The sequence below is a fragment of the Lathamus discolor genome, chromosome 20, assembly GCF_037157495.1.
Source record: "Lathamus discolor isolate bLatDis1 chromosome 20, bLatDis1.hap1, whole genome shotgun sequence".
Lineage (NCBI taxonomy): Eukaryota > Metazoa > Chordata > Aves > Psittaciformes > Psittacidae > Lathamus > Lathamus discolor.
In genome coordinates this window covers 344,902-361,029 of record NC_088903.1, presented here as the reverse complement: position 1 = coordinate 361,029, position 16,128 = coordinate 344,902, and the positions used below count along the sequence as shown (strand labels likewise).

General features: G+C 63.8%; 1 protein-coding gene across 1 annotated transcript; it reads left to right on the top strand.

The window, feature by feature from the left end:
* Positions 1-53: 53 nt before the first annotated feature.
* On the top strand, positions 54-5,161 carry LOC136024083 (all-trans-retinol 13,14-reductase-like). Its single transcript, XM_065699160.1, has 11 exons — positions 54-273; positions 407-589; positions 1,051-1,280; positions 1,726-1,921; positions 2,690-2,887; positions 2,964-3,092; positions 3,197-3,335; positions 3,819-3,928; positions 4,043-4,209; positions 4,599-4,758; positions 4,857-5,161. The coding sequence occupies exons 1-11, from the start codon at positions 108-110 to the stop codon at positions 5,000-5,002; spliced, it is 1,824 nt and encodes a 607-aa protein (XP_065555232.1). The 5' UTR covers positions 54-107; the 3' UTR covers positions 5,003-5,161.
* Positions 5,162-16,128: the final 10,967 nt, after the last annotated feature.

The following is a 16,128-nucleotide window of genomic DNA, read 5'->3' as shown; positions in this document are numbered from 1 at the left end:
GTGCTCTGAGGTCGCGTGTCGTAATCGTGTCTATAAATCTCCGTGCCCCGCCATGCGCTGCCGGTGACTCGGTGTCACCTCAGGGCTGGTGCTGCGGTGAGTGCAGGATGTGGCTCACACTGCTGCTGCTGCTGGCACTGGGTGCACTGGCGCTGGTGCTGGTGGCCCATCGGCTGCTGGCCCCCTCCGGCAACCCCTTCGCGCAGCCCCCCCTGGAAGCCCCCCGGCCACTGGTGACAGACCTGGGTGCCCGGGACAAGGTGCTGAAGCAGGGTGAGTGCTGGGCACACTGCCTGTGTGTCCATGTGTCCGTATGTCCATGTGTCCGTGTGTCCATGTGTCTGTCCATGTGCCCATGTGTGTTTCTGTGTCCCCCATGTGTGTTTCCATGTGTCCATGTGTGCAGGGTTCAGCACCCGGCGGGTGCCACCGGTGCTGGATGCTGTGGTCATTGGCAGTGGCATCGGGGGCCTGGCAGCCGCGGTCACCTTGGCCAAGGTGGGCAAGAGGGTGCTGGTGCTGGAGCAGCATGACCAGGCCGGGGGGTGCTGCCACAGCTTCCATGAGCGGGGCTGCGAGTTCGATGTAGGTGAGGATCCCCCCCGGTACGCCCAAACCAACGCCGGTACTGCCACCACCCAGCGCTCACTGCCTGCGTGTGCCAATATGTGCAGTGTGTGTCAGTGTGTGCAGGCAGACACCGTGTGTACAGGTAGCGTGTGTCTGTGTGCAGGCAGCGTGTGTCTGAATGTGTAGATAGCGTGGGCAGGCGAGCAGGCAGCGTGTGCCCATGGCTTATTGGTGGCTTTGGCACTTTGCCAGGGTAAAGGTTGGCCTTGATGAACTTAAAGGTCTTTGCCAGCCTGATTGATGCTATCATTCTATGTGTGCAATCAACATGTCTGTGTGTGCAACATATCTGCATGCGACATGCATGCACACAGTCTGCATGCAGCACGGGGGCTCTGGCTGCGAGCGCCACATCCCCATGTCCTTGATGTCCCCATGTCCCCGATGTCCCCATGTCCCCACTTCCCCGTGTCCCCACAGGCATCCACTACGTGGGGCAGATGCACGCTGGCAGCATGCTGCGCGTGGCGCTGGACCAGCTCACGGATGGGCAGCTCTGCTGGCAGCGCCTGCCCGACCCCTATGATGAGGTGACCCTGGGCCCGCGGTGTTACCAGCTCCGTGCTGGCAAAACCGCCTTTGCCGCCGCGCTGGAGGAGCAGTTCCCAGAGGAGAAGGGGGCCATCAGGGAGTTCATGAGGCTCTCCAAGGTGGGGGGACCTGGGAATGCCATCCCCTGGTGATGGCGTTGTCCCTGGGGTGTGGGGGACCTGGGAATGGTCAGCTTGGGATGTGGGTGTGGGTGTGGTGATGGGGAGGATGAGGTAGGGAGAAGGGTGATGGGTGGGCATGGTGGGGAAGGGGCATTGAGAGTGCTGGGGACAAGGGTGATGGACATGGAGGGGACAAAGTGATGGGGTGATGGAGACATGGGTGATACGGTATGGGACAGAAGTGATGGGAATGGTGGGGACACAGGTGATAGTCAAACTGGGGACAAAATGATGGTTGTGGTGGTGAAGGGGTATTGGCAATGCTGTGGACACTGGTGGTGGTCACTGAGTGGAAGGGGCTTTGGGAGCGCTGGGGCCGTGGTGGCAGCACGGTGGTGACCCGGGTGGCTCTGGGTGCTGGGCGCGGGCTGTCCCGGCGCAGGTGGCCTCACGGCACGTGGCACTGCTGGCGGTGCTGAAGATGGTGCCACGGTGCTTGGCTGCGCTCCTGGTCCGCACCAACCTCATCTACTGGATCTCACCTGTGTTCCGCATGGCAGCCACCAGCCACAGTGAGGCTGTGGCGCGGCTGACGGACAACCGCGACCTGCGTGCCCTGCTCTGCTACTTCTTCTATGGTCAGTGGCCATCACTATAGGGAATGCACGGTCGCGATAGGGAGGGGCCATTAACATAAGGGAGTGGCTGTTAGAATAGAGAGGAGGCCTTGTGATAGGAGGAGGTCGTGATGGGGAGGAGGTTGTCGAGATGGGGAGGGCACCATGGTGACGGAGCAGGGGGGTATTGCAATACAGGATGTTGCATCGTTGATAGAGGAGGGCCAAGTCATAAGGGAGGGCCATGACAAGCCAGGGGATGAGACCAGCCTGATAGGGAAGGGCTCTGTTGCAATAGGGAGGGCTGTGTTGCGGTGGGGCAGGGTGTGTCATGATATGGAGAAGGCCATGTTGCAGCAGGGGAAGCTGTGTCATGATAGAAGGTTTGTCATGACAGCAGAAGGATGAGTTGTGATAGGGGAGAGCAGCCTCACGATAGAGGACGGCTGTAGCATGGTGGGGAAAGCTGTGTCATGATAGGAGAGGCCATGTCACAATAGGGGAGGGCTGTATCATGATAGGGGATGGCTATATTATGATAGGGGAGGGCTGTATCACGATACAGGAGGGCTGTATCATGACAGGGGAGGCCACATCATGATAGAGGAGGACTGTATCACAATAGGGAAGGGCTGTATCACAATAGGGGAAGGCTGTGTCACAATAGGGGAGGGCTGTATCACGACAGGGGAGGGCTGTGTCACGATAGGGGAAGGCTGTATCACAATAGGCGGGGCTGTATCACAATGTGGGGATTGCGATGGGGGGGCTGTATCGTGATGTCTGCAGGCACAGCCCCTCAGGACTCCAGCTTCCTGGTGAACGTGCTCATGGTTCACCACTACCAGCGCGGGGCCTGGTACCCGCGGGGCGGGGCCAGCGAGGTCGCTTTTCACGCCGTGCCCCTCATCGAGCGCGCAGGGGGGGCCGTGCTCGTGCGCGCCCCCGTCACCCGCATCCTCGTGTCCCCCGACGGCACCGCAGTGGGTGAGCCCCCCCCCCGCCCTGCCCTGCCTTGCAGGCACGATGGGTCCTGCGCCCCCCTGACCCCTCCTGCCCCCAGGGGTGGCGGTGCAGAAGGGACCCAGTGAGGAGGAGGAGGTGGAGATCTTCGCCCCCATCATCATCTCCGACGCTGGCGTCTTCAACACCTTCGGCAAGCTGCTGCCCCCCCCGCTCCGCAGCCACCCAGGTACCGTGTCCCCGGCATCCCCATGTCCCTGCTCATCACCCCACATGTCCCCGGCACTCCTGGCGTCCCCTCGCAGCCGGGGTGCCACCGCTGTGTCCCCGCAGAGGTGAGCTCCCGCCTGGCCATGGTGCGGCCTGGCATGGGCTCCTTCCTGGTGTTCGTGGGGCTGCGGGGCAGTGCAGCTGAGCTGCGCCTGCCCCCCACCAACTTCTGGATCTACCCCCACAACGACCTGGATGCCATGTACGGGACCCCCGGCACGGGCATGGGGAGGCGGGGCACGCGGGGCTGGGTGGGATGTACAGTGGTTGGGTGTGCAGTGGATGGATCGGTCGTGCAGTGGTTGGGAGCATGGTGGACAGGTTGGAGGTACAGGGGAGGGGCTGGGTGCATGCTGGGTGCACGGCAGTGGATTGGGTGCGCAGCCGTTGGGTGTATGGTGGTTGTGTTGGGTGCATGGTGGGTGCAGGGTGGCTGGGTTGGGCCTATGGTGGGTTGGGTGCATACTGGATGGATTGGTTGTACATTGGTGGGAGCAGAGTGGTTGGGTTGGGTATGTGGTGGGTTGGGTGCATGGTGGGTGGTTGGTTGTACATTGGTGGGTACATGGTGGACTGGTTGGGGGCACAGTGGTGTCCGGGTGGTTGGGTTGGGTGCATGGCGGGTTGGGTGCACGCTGGGTGCATGGCGGTGGTGGGCACATGGCGCTGCCCGCTCTGCCCACAGGATGACCCAGTACGCTGCTCTGAGTCGCGACGACGTCCCCGAGAACCTGGCCATGATGTTCATCACCTTCCCTGCCGCCAAGGACCCCACCTATGAGCAGCGGCACCCAGGTATGGAGCAGGGGTCCCCCAGCCGGGACTATGGGGTGGGCACCACCACCAGTGCCACATCCCAGGCTGACACTGGCACTGGTGGGGTTGTCATTGGTGTCCCCCCCACCGCAGGACGGTCCTGCATGACCATCCTGACCATGGCACGGTACGAGTGGTTCGAGGAGTGGGCTGGGACCCGCGCCAAGCACCGCGGTGCCCAGTACCAACAGTACAAGATGAGCATCGCCCAGCGGCTGCTGGAGCGGGCACTGCAGCGCTTCCCTCACCTCTGTGACAAGGTGACGACCCCTCTGCATCTCCTGGCACCCCCGTGGGGACCAAGGGGGGCTGCAGGGATGGGACATCCTGTGGGGCTGGGGTGCTTTGTGGGACGGGATACCCCATGGGTGTGAGTGTAGAGTGGGGATTGTATGCCCTATGGGATGGGGTGCCCTATGGAATGTGCTTGGTGGGGTTGGGGTACCCTTTGGGCTTGGGGTACCCAATGAGGTTCCACCCAACAGAACGGGTGCCCAGTGGGGACCCCACAGAGCCATGGGGCAGCCCAGCCCCCAGCACATTTGCATCCACCAGGCAAGCTTGGAGCTGTTGTGGTGGGACCTGCTGTGTGGTGGGAAGGGTGCCCCTGTGTCCCCTGTGACCTGAGCTCCCCGTTGTGCCCGTGCAGGTGGAGTTCGTGGAGGCAGCATCTCCACTCACCAACCAGCACTACCTGGCGGCTCCCCGGGGGGAGATGTATGGGGCCGAGCACGACGTCGCCCGCTTCAGCCCGGCTGTGGTGGCCGCCATGAGGGCCGAGACACCCGTGAAGAACCTCTACCTGACGGGTAAGGGACCTGTATCCACCATGTCCCGCCCCCATGTCCCCCCCGCACAGGGGATGCCCTCCCATGCTGGTGGCCGTGTCCCACGGCGCTGTCCCCAGGGCAGGACGTGTTCAGCTGTGGGCTGGCGGGGGCCCTGCACGGGGGCCTCATCTGCGCCTCCGCTGTCCTGGGCCGCCTGCTCTACGTGGACCTGCTGCTCCTCAAGAGGAGGATCAAGAGGCGCCAGGGCCGGCAAACAGCATGACAGGGACAGCGCCCGGCTCAGGGAACCCCAGTGTCCTGCTGGGCTGGGCACGGCTCCTGGGATGGGGACAGGGATGAGCTGGGATGGACGTGGAGATAGGGGTTGGGATGAGATGGGATGGAGATGGAGATGGGGATGGGAATAGATACAGACATAGGAATAGGGGTGAGGATGAAATAGAATGGGGATAGGGATGGGGGTGGGGATGGGGATGAGATGGGATGGAGATAGAGATAGGGGTGGGGATGGGTTGGGATGGGGGTGGGAACGGATAGGGACATAGGGATAGGGGTGGGGATGGGGATGAAATAGATGGAATGGGGATGGGGATCAAGAAGGGGATGGGAACAGAGATAGGGACAGGGGCAGGGTGTCAGGGCCCCACTCGGCAAAGTCCAGGCTGCATCCGCAAACACCACCCCCCCACCAGGAACCTTCTCCCTTGTACCCCGGTCCCCTCCAAGCCCTCATCCCAGGAACCAGCACAGCAGAGAGCTTTGGCACTTCAAACACAATAAATAGAGACCTCCGTGGCCCCACATCCTCCCCTGGTCCTCAAGAACCCATGGGAGGGGGGTGGTGGTGGCATGGGCCCGGGTGTCTGGGGGGCATTGACCTGAACATTGCTGGGGGGCATCCAGGTGACTACGAGCCGAGGTCTGTGCCCCCCCTGGGAAAGGCAACGCTGTCCTCAGGGGGGTGACCCCCTAGAAGCTGGTCTGGGGGGGCTGAGCCCCAGGGACACGGCCGCACTCTGGGCATGGCCCCTGCAGTGGGGGGTACAGGAAGGGTTTCGCCGTCACCTGCGGGGGTCAGTGGGGGGGGAATGTGGCACCCGTAGTCCCTCATGCCCTGATGAGCCCCATAGACCCAGCACCATCACCCCACACCCGCAGCACCCATCACCTCATAGCTCCCAGCACCCATCACCCCACACCCACAGCACCCATCACACCATAGCCCCAGCACCCATCACCTAACACCCGCAGCACCCATCACTGCATAGTCCCCACCACCCATCACCCCACACCCACAGCAACCATCACCCCACACCCATAGCACCCATCACCCCATAGCCCCAGCACCCATCACTCCATAGACCCAGCACCTGTCACCCCATAGCCCCCAGCACTCATCACACTGTACCATCAGCACCCACCAACCCATAGCCCCATCGCCCCATAGCCCTCAGTACCCACTGCCCACGGGACCCACCTCGCTGTATGGGGGGGGCTCGATCCCAGCTGGCAGCGCTGGCAGAGCGGGCAGCGGAGACAGTGGGGGGGGCGCGGGGCCGAGGCTGTCCCCGTGGGGCGGGGGGGGTGCAGGGGCGCGGCACAGCTTGTGGCAGACGTAGAAGAGCACGATGAAGAAGACAATGGCCATGAGGGTGATGATGATGATGATGAAGAACATGGTCCTGGGGACACCGTGAGGCATGTGCTGGGGAATGGAGGATCCCCACTCCCCAGGCATCGCTATGGGGTGCCTCCGGCCCCCCAGTAAGGAACCCAGGCTTCCTGGCACCCTCATTGCCAGAGCCGGACTCCGGACCCGGGTGTCCAGGGTCACCCCACTCCCTGTGCCCAGCACCCAGCACCGGGTGCCCTTTGCACCCTCCATTCCTCACTGTGCACTTTGCCCTGGGTGGGGGCTCGGGGGGAAACCTGTGCAGAGGCGCTCTGGGGCTGGCACCCTGTGGTGGGAGGAGGGCTCTGTCCTCTGGTGCTGCAAGGCAGGCGGGGGGGAAGGTGTCCCACACTGAGGGTGTGCAATGAGGTCCCCGAGGACTGGGTGTTCCTGGTGTCCTCCCCTGGGGACAAGGACCTGGCATCTGCGCCCAGCCCTGCTGCACCCATCGCCCTCCTCGGGGTGACCCTCATCCCTCCTTCCCCATCCCAGGAAGCTTGGGGAGGCCCTGCTCAGCTCCGTGTGCCACCTCCACCCAGCCTGGGGACACCTTGGGGCTCACTCCCACCTCTGTCCTTCCCCATCACATCTGGCTCCCAGATGTGGGATGGGGCCCTTCCCCATGCTGCTGATGTGGCGGCCAGCATGGCTTGTGTCCCTGTGTCCCCATGTCCCCATATCTTCAGTGTCGCCGTGTCCCCCATCCCCATGTCCCCATATCCCCCATGTCTGCATATGTGCAGTGTCCATGCGTGTGTGCACATGCATGTGCAGCGCACACTCAGTGTGCGGGGAACCAGCATAACAAGGGGTGCCTGGGGAGGTTTATGGGGTGCAGAGGCTGGCGCATGTGGTGCCCAGATTGACACAAGGAGCCCATGGGGTTTATGGGGTGCAGGGGGTGACACGGGGTGCTCAGGTGGCTCCTGGGGTGTACAAGGTCGCACAGGGGCTGCCCAGTGCTGGGCATGGGGTGAGCATGGGGCGTGCATGGGGCATGTAAATGATGCACAGGGTGGCACAGGGGGTGCACAGGGGACACCCATCCTCACACAGGTCGAGCCGGCGGCGAGGCCGAAGGATCCGGCTCATCCCGATCCCGCAGGTGTGAGGAGGAGCCGGCTCAGGACCGTAAGCTTCCCAAAGCCGATCAGAGCCCTGAGCCCTGTGCCGGGGGGTGCCCGCACCGTGCCCCCCGTACCGAGGTGGGCACAAGAGCTGCGCAGGGGAGGGTGGCAGTGGCAGAGGGGACCCTGCGTGGGGACGCACAAGGGGGCTGTTTGGGCGCAGGGTGCAGGGTGCTGCGGGTGCTCTGACCTGGATCAGCCCCCCGAAGGGTTCCTGCTGCCCGGGCACGGATCACGAGAAGCTCCAGTGGCGTAATTGGCTCAAGGGTTTAAGGAGGTATTTGCCTCCACACGACCTCCTGTGCCCCCGGCGGTTCCCGCATGGGGGACCCCCCCCATACATCCCATCCCTCCCTGCGCACTGAGTGTGCCAGGTCTCAGCCGCGGCTGTGGGCACAAAGCCGTGGCCATGGGGCAGGACGATGCCGGGGTTTTATTTTGGCTCCTAATTACAGGGTGGGATTAAATCCGGGCTGGAGGCAGAAATAGCCCTGAAGGCAGGTGGGTGCCCGTGGCCAAACCTGGCCAGACACGTGGGCACCCAACCGCGGGGTGCACATGCTGCACACGCGTACACACATATGTACACACGCATGTACACACACGTACATACGCATGTACACACACGTACAAACATGTACACACACATGTACACACACATTTACACACACATTTACACACGTACACACAAGTACACACATGTACACACATGCACATGCATCCCCTAGCACATGGAGTCTCCCCAGCCCCATGGATGACTCTGTGTGCTTATAGGGACAGGGCTGCCACAGCGCCACCAGCTCCATCGGGCACTGTCCCCAAGTGACCCCGTCCCATCAACTGTCCGGTTCCCAGCCAGGATGGCCCTGGGGGGGGGACACATGGGGCAGCCGGGCATTGATGCCACCCCAGCACGGCCTCACCAGGGTGGGACACGCTGCTGTCCGCACCAAACCCCGGTGGTGGCACAAGCGGGGCACCCGCGGTGTGCCTCAGTTTCCCCGACAGGGTGCGGAGCTGGGGGCTGAGATGCCTCTGTGCAGACGGGTGTGCACAGCCGGGTGTCCCTGTCCCCTCCTGGCCGCTGCTCCCTGGGGACAGGGGAGCCGCAGGGGGGACCGTGTGTGCCTCCATCCCCATCCCCTGACCCGCTCCTGCCCCGCTCTAGCCCCTCGCCTCCTGCCCCGCCGCGGCCCCTCTCCCCTCCCTCGGCCAGGCCGGTCCCGCTCCGGCTCCTCTGCTTGGAGCCAGTTTTTCCACAGCTTCTTCCAAGAGCCGCTAATGAGAAACAAACGGGATCGTCCGGCCGCTGCTGTTACCGCCCACACACCGCCGGCGGCGTTCCGGGGCATCCCCATCCTGCTCATCCAGCACCATCCCCAGGCATCCCCGTCCTGCCCACCCAGCACCATCCTGGGCATCCCCATCCTGCTTATGCACTGTTGCCCCTGGACACCTCCATCCTTTCCACATGCCACAGTCCCCAGGCATCTCCATCCTGTCCATCCAGCCGTCATCCCTGGGAATCCCTGTCCTGCCCATCTAGCCACCAGCCCAAGAAGTTCCATGCTGTCTTTGTGCCACTGCCCCAGGTCACCTTCATCCTGCTCACCCCAGGTCATCTTCATCCTTCCCATCCAGCACCATCCCAAGACGTCTTCATCCAGTTTATCCAGCACCAACCCTGGCCATTTCTATCCTGCCAATCCAGCACCATCCCCACATCTCCATCCTGCCCATGCGCCACTGCTAATGAGAAACAAATGAACGGGCTTGTCCAGGCATCTTTATCCTGCCCACGGGCATCTCTCCTGGGCATCTCCATTCTTCTCATGCAACACCACCCCAGGGCACCTCCATCCCATCACAGAGCAGGGCTAGGGCAGGGTCCCACCATTCTCCTCAGCAGCCTCCTCTGCTCTGTGTGTCCCAGCAGGGACGTGGCTGTGGCCGGGGCCAGGCATAGGAGGTGTGAGGGAGTCCCGAGCTGTCCCCCTGCCGAGTCCCCCCCCTGCTGCCGTAGCTCAGCTGGGGCCGCAGCCAAGCCCAAGCTCTTCCAGTTGGCCTCAGTTATCTGCAGCTCCGGATCCAGTCACATTTTCCACTGAGCCTGTTTGTGTTTGAAAGCAGCTGGGAGGAGGGGAGAGGAGGGGAGAGCGGGAGAAGGGCAGAGACCCCCTGGGATCCAGGTTCACACCATGGAAAGTGGGACGGTGCCTTTGTGGAGGCAGGGATGGGAGCAGGATTGTCGTCCAGCAGCAACTGGAGGTGGGAGTGGGGTGAAGGAATGGGATTGGTAGCAATGATGGGAGAGATACCTGGGATGGGAGCATGGCTCCAAATGGGAGCATCACCTGGAGATGGTACCAATCAATGGAGCCATGACCCATCATGGGAGCATGGCCTGGGGGTGAGAGGGCAGTTTGGGTGTGGAAGCAACACCCATGGATGGAGTAGCACAGAGGGAAAGTGCAGTACCCATGGATGGAGCAGCGCCCAAGGATGGAGCAGCACCCATGGATGGAGTAGCACCCATGGATGGAGTAGCACCCACGGAAGGCGCAGTACCCATGGATGGTGCAGTGCCCATGGATGGCGCAGAGCCCGCTGATGGAGCAACATCCAGGGATGGAGCAGCACCCAGGGATGGCACAGTGCCCTTGGAGGGAGTGGTGCCCATAGATGGAGCAGCACCCATGGATAGAGCAGCACCCGGGGATACAGTGGTGCCCATGGCTGGCGCAGTGCCCACGGAAGGAGCAGCACACAGCCAGTGCAGGCGGTGGATGAGCCGAACCCTTCTGCTCCCCATTGTCACAGGCTTGATGCTCGCAGCTCCCTCCTCATGCTCAGGCTGCGGGCCCGGGGCAGTGCAATCCCCGCCGGGGCTGCGGGGCCGGGGCGGTTCCTCGAGCGCAGGAGCAGAGGCCAGGAGCGGGCTCGGCCGGAGGGGACGTCACCGGGGCCGGATCCTCGCCCGCTTCCTCGAAGGAGCCGCCGCTGCGTGCCAGGGTGACGCTGGCGGCTCGGGCCTGACCTGGTTTCTCTCCTCCAGCCCTTCCCCGCTCCGGCTTCCCTCCGGCGCGGCCTGGCCGCGGCCAGAGAGAGCGCCGAGAGCGCCGCCGGCTTCCTGCGGGCGGCAGGAATTCGGCCGCGTCCGGCGGGGCTGGAGCCGGACACGGCGCAGCGCGCACAGCCCCGGCAGCGGCACCGACGGCAGCGGCACCGACGGCAGCGGCACCGATGGCAGCGGCACCGGCACCGACAGCACCGGCAGCGGCACCGCCAGCGGCACCGGCACCGACAGCACCGGCACCGACAGCACCGGCAGCGGCACCGGCACCGACAGCACCGGCAGCGGCAGCGGCAGCGCCGCAGTTCCATCGGGAACCGGCCCGGCTGCGGGGACGTAGGAGCACGGAGGGAGGTGGCAAAGGAGTCTTGTGTTTGCGCAGCCTTGAGCAGGCAACGCATGGCACAAGCGTGGCACAGGCATGTGAACCCAGCTGGTGCTGCCCAGCACACACAGGAGCGTGAGCAGCAGTTGCACACGTGTTGCACACCCACGGGTTATAGGTGCCTGCATTGCGCACACAGATGCACACGTGCAGGGCTTGCACACATGTTGCACACACATGGGTTATAGGTGTACGTGTTGCACACACAGATGCATGTGTGCAGGGCTTGTACATGCAGCCCCACAGCCCATCTCTGTCCCATTCCCCTGGGGGGTGGCTCCAGCTGCTCATCGCCTGTGCCTGGGAGAGGAAACACCGAGATTCCCAGTCTGACATGCTCTGTGGTCCACAGGAGACCAGGTTTAGGGTCACAGGGCTGGCGGCTGGCGGGTGCTCAAGCCTATATTAGGCATCAGAGAATCCCCAATCTGTGCAGCCAGAGTAGGAATGCTCAGGGAGCTCAGACCAGCCGGCTCCTGGCAGCTCCCCGGGGCTGGGAGCTGGGAGCTGCTCCAGTGGGAAGCATCCCAGGGTGCTGCTGTGGGCAGGGTGATGGGGTCCTGGGGGACCTGTGAGTGTGGGGGTGCTGGATGTGGGGAGAGGGGAATGGGCGGAGCCGATGCAGGAGGGGGGATGGATGAAGAAGGGAGAGGGAGGGAGGATCTGGGGGCATGGAGAAGGAGGGAGGGAGGAAGGGGTGGAGGCAATAAAGGAATGTAAAGTGGTAGAGTGGATGGGTGGATGGGTGGATGGATGGATAGACGGGTGGTGGGGGACAGACGGGTGGCTGCAGCGAGGGGCAGCTGTGTCATGTCCAAGAGGGACACTTAGCGTGGTGTCATCACACCCTAAAAGCCAAAAGCCCCCCTTGGTGTCACCTCTTATTCCCTCTTTGCCTCGGGCCCTCTCCATCCTGCAGTGCAGCACCAACGCCCGGGTGCCCATGCTGTGTCCCCATTGCTGCTCGCGGCACCGTATCCCACCCTTTCGCATGCGCGCCCAGCGCTGCGCAGCTCCCGCAGACCGCTCGGGCTGGGCAGGCTGGGGATGACCCCGCGCATCGAGGGGGGTCTCTCCCGCACCCCGTCTCCCGCCCGGCCCTGGCCCGGCACCGCTGCCGACGTGGAGGCTGCGCTGGGACGTGTCCGCGGCGCCGGGAGCCAAGGGCATTGCCTGGCCCGGGCTGGGGGGGGGCCGCGCCCTCCCCGCCGACGGGAGGCACCGCCCGCGGCAGCACCGGGCCCGGGCCCGCAGGGAGGCGGCGGCTCCCGGCAGGGGCGTACGGACGGGGCCGGGGGGACCCAGCTGCTGCCCTTCGCAGGGGGCTCTGTGCCCACCACAGGGGTGCCCACGGGGACACCGTGCGTGCCTCAGTTTTCCCCCGGAGCACGCTGTGCTCACGCAGGGACCGGAATGGGGCTTTTCTGGGGGGAAAATGACTTTTCTTGGCTTTGCCCCAATCTCGTCCCTTTGAAATCCTTTTGTTGAAGGGCTCCGCCCCCTCCGCACATGTCCCGCCCTTCCCCTCTCCCATCCCCCCCCATTCTTTCCAACACCCCCCCCCCCCCCCATATTTCCACGATGGCTGGATCCTGCTGCCAAAGCGGCTGGGACGGGACGTGGCAGGGATGGATGGATGGGGGATGCCGTGGAGATGGGGGACATGGAAGGGATGGGGGAGACCCCCATGGGAATGGGGGACACCATGGCAATGCAGGGACATGGTGGGGATGTGGGACCCTATGGTAATGCAGGTACACCATGGGGATGGGGGGGACATCCTGTGAGGATGGAGAACCCCATGTGTATGTGGGACATGGAAGGGATGGAGGGAACCCCATGGGGATGGGGGAGACCATGGGGGTGGTGGGGGAACATTGTGGGGATGGGGGACGTGGAAGGGGTGAGGGGTCCCCATGGGGTTGGGGGACACGGAAGGGATGGGGGGTCCCGGTGGGGAGCAGCAGGCTGCGAGGGAAGAGTTAACCCCCCCTTGTCCATGCTGATCCCCTGGGCGAGGAACTGGAATGAACTGGGGTGGTGGGAGCTGGGAGGAAGGTGCTGACGTGGGGCTGGGAAGTGGCTGGGGGAGAAGGAGGAGGAGGAAGAGCTGAGGCTGGGCTGGAGCACTGCTGCTGCTTGGGCCCGGCTCCAGCTGGAGGGACCCCTCATCGGGGGTGGTGGAGATGGAGGGGCCGGGCTGGGGTGGCTGGGCTGGGGGGCACAGATCCAGCTCCCCTGCCAGGCCCCACCCAGCTCTGCCTTGCTTGGGGTGGATGGATCCTGCCCCACGACTGACCCAGACCTCCCAGCCCCACAGCCCCTGGGACCCCCAGCTTTGGGGATCCCCTTCACCATGGACCCAGCAGCTCTCTGGAGCAAGAGGTGGGGCTGGTTGGGTGTGGAGTTTGGGAGTGCCCCATGGATGTGGCACTTTGGATCACTGGTGTCCCTGCACCTCCCAGGGGGCATCCACCTCATTCACACCTCGTCTGTCCATCCCTCCATCCTGCACCATCCACACCCCCACTCCTGCCTGTGTCTTCAGGACCCCAGCCCCCAAATCTGAACCAAATAATTCCCAATGTGATAAACCACAGCCCAACCCCCCCCGCCCCCAGCACGTCAACCCCAGCACAACCACCACCAACCCAAACACCCCAACTACCCACCCAGCAGCCCCAACCCAACAACCCAAATACCCCAACCCAATATCAGCAAACCACCAACCTCAGCAGACCACCAACCTCAACCTGACAACAGAGACACCAACCACCCCCAACAACCCCAACCACCACCCACCAATAACCCCAACCACCTCCAACAACCCCAACAACCTCTGCAACCCCCAACAACCCCAACCACCCCCCCAACAAACCCAACCACCCCCAAAAACCCCCCAACCCCAACCACCACCCAACAACCCCAACCGTCCCAACAGCCCAACAACCCCAACCACCTCCCCAACAAACCCAACCACCACCCAACAACCCCAACCGTCCCAACAGCCCAACAACCCCAACCACCCTCAACAACTCACCAACCCCAACCACCACCCAACAGCCCCAACCGCCCCCAACAACCGCAATCACCCCCAACAACCCCAACCACCCCAACCACCCGAGCCACCCCGAACAACCCCAGCCTCCAACCCAACAACCCCAACCATCACCCAATAACCCCAACCCGACTGCCCCATCCAGCACCCAACTCCCCTGGGAGTGAGGCACCCTCCCAGAACCAGCACTGGGGAGGTTGGTGCTGGATGTGTCCAATGTCCTTTAGGAAGCAGGGGCCTATTGCTGACAGGGGAGACCAGGATCCCCAGGGTGCCCCCCACAGCCAGGGTCCCTCTGGCCGGGGCAGTGGAGGGTGCGAGGTCGTGCTGGGAGCCCCATCCCTGGCCACGTGGCACCGGAGCCATGGTCTCCGCCAGGCCCTGGGCTCCCCGCCAGCCCGTGGCGGATGAGGTCACCCGGCGCTGTGCCGGGAGGAATCCCAGCCAGGCTGCAGTGCCGGCAGCAGCACGGGAGCCCCAGCGTCCCCGTCCCCATCCCACCTCCATCCCCTTCCTCATTCCCATCCCACCCCCATCCCTTTCCTCATTCCCATCCCCATTCCAATCCCATCCCATCCCCATCCCCTTCCCCATTCCCATCCTATCCTCATCCCCACCCTCATCCCCATCCGTACCCCATCCCCATCCCCCAGAGATGCTTTCTCTGGGGGTGGAATGGTGAGGGTGAGGGGGGCCCCATCCAAAAGTCACGGGGGCTGTGGAGAGACTGAGGGGACCCCCACATCCCTCCCAAACCCATGGTCCAGGTGGGATGGCCCTGGGAGCATTGTCCTGTCCCCGGGATGCCCCGGCGGAGGGTGCCAGGGGGGAGCAGCAAATTCTTCAATGAAACTGAAAAGGAGGAAAAAAGAGAAAATTGGGGCGGGCTGGGGGAGGAGGAGGGAAAATAGGAGCGAGTCAGGAACTGCAACGGAAAATGTTCGGCGTGGACTCGGCCCTCAGAGTTTCCATCCCAGCTCCCTGAGCCCAGACAGTGGGGCCCGAGCTGGGCTGGGGCTCCTGGCCCCCCCAGAAAAAACCCTGTGATGACTCCCTGGTTGCTCCTCAGCTCCCCTGCTTTGTGGGGTGTAGATGGGTGGGATGAGCCCCCCAGGAGGGACCCAGTCCTGGGATGTGGGGTGCAGAGGGATGGGATGAGGTTCCCAGCCCTGGGAAGGGGGCGAAGGCCAAGCCCCCTCCTCGTGGTCCCATCCCAGCAGAGGGACCCCTGTGCTGCGGTTGTCACCTCCATGTCCTCCGTTCAAGCTGGGGTCCCTGGCCACCCCGCTGGGGACAGGAGGTCACCCCACTGCGCTCCCCCCCAGCAGCGGTACCCGCACTGGGCAGTGGCGTGGCGCTGGCAGCCCAATTAGAGCCATTTGCCCGTCCCGGTTGGAGCGGCTGGAAATAGCCGGGAGTCGCGGCCCGTGATTACCGGGTTTTGCCCTGCCCGCCACAATTGAGGGTGCCGAGGGCAGGAATAGCCCGGGCGGAGCCGGGCTGTGGGCTGCGGGCGGGCTGGGAAGGGGAAACTGAGGCACCGAGTCCCCCACCACATCCCCATGGGGAGTGAGGTGAGGATCCAGGTGGTGTGGGGGGAAATACCCCCCAAACGGCTTCATAGGGCTGGTGCTGTGGGTCCTTCGGGAGCGTGTGTGGGTTCCTCAAGTGGGGACCTCAATGGGGTCGAACCTCCCTGATGGGGTCAAGCACCTGCATGTCACCACCTCGCTGTCACCCACTGCCATTGGGTGGGACAAGGTGGGGACCGATGGGATGGGTGCGGACAAGGGGTGCGATGATGGAATGGGGGCGATGGACAGGTTCCGGGCCAGCTCCCGTGGCTGCCGAGTGGGGAACAGGGAAAGGAGGGGGGAGAAAAAAGGGAGTTAATGGGATCCATGTGTCTGCATTAACTCACACCAGATGCCGGCGTGTGCTCCAAGCAAACCAACCCCAGACGCGCCCCCCCCCCAAGCCCCAACCCCATAGACACTGGGTGTCAATACCCTACCCAAAGGGGGTGGGCAGGCCCACCCCCCACCACACCCTCACCCCACATCCACGGAGCAA

Bases quoted from the DNA above. Each gene is read 5' to 3' on its own strand.
- LOC136024083 (XM_065699160.1), top strand. From the start codon at position 108: ATGTGGCTCACACTGCTGCTGCTGCTGGCACTGGGTGCACTGGCGCTG. The intron at 2,888-2,963 runs GTGAGCCCCCCC...TCCTGCCCCCAG, and splicing joins CCCCGACGGCACCGCAGTGG to GGGTGGCGGTGCAGAAGGGA. The intron at 4,759-4,856 runs GTAAGGGACCTG...CGCTGTCCCCAG, and splicing joins GAAGAACCTCTACCTGACGG to GGCAGGACGTGTTCAGCTGT.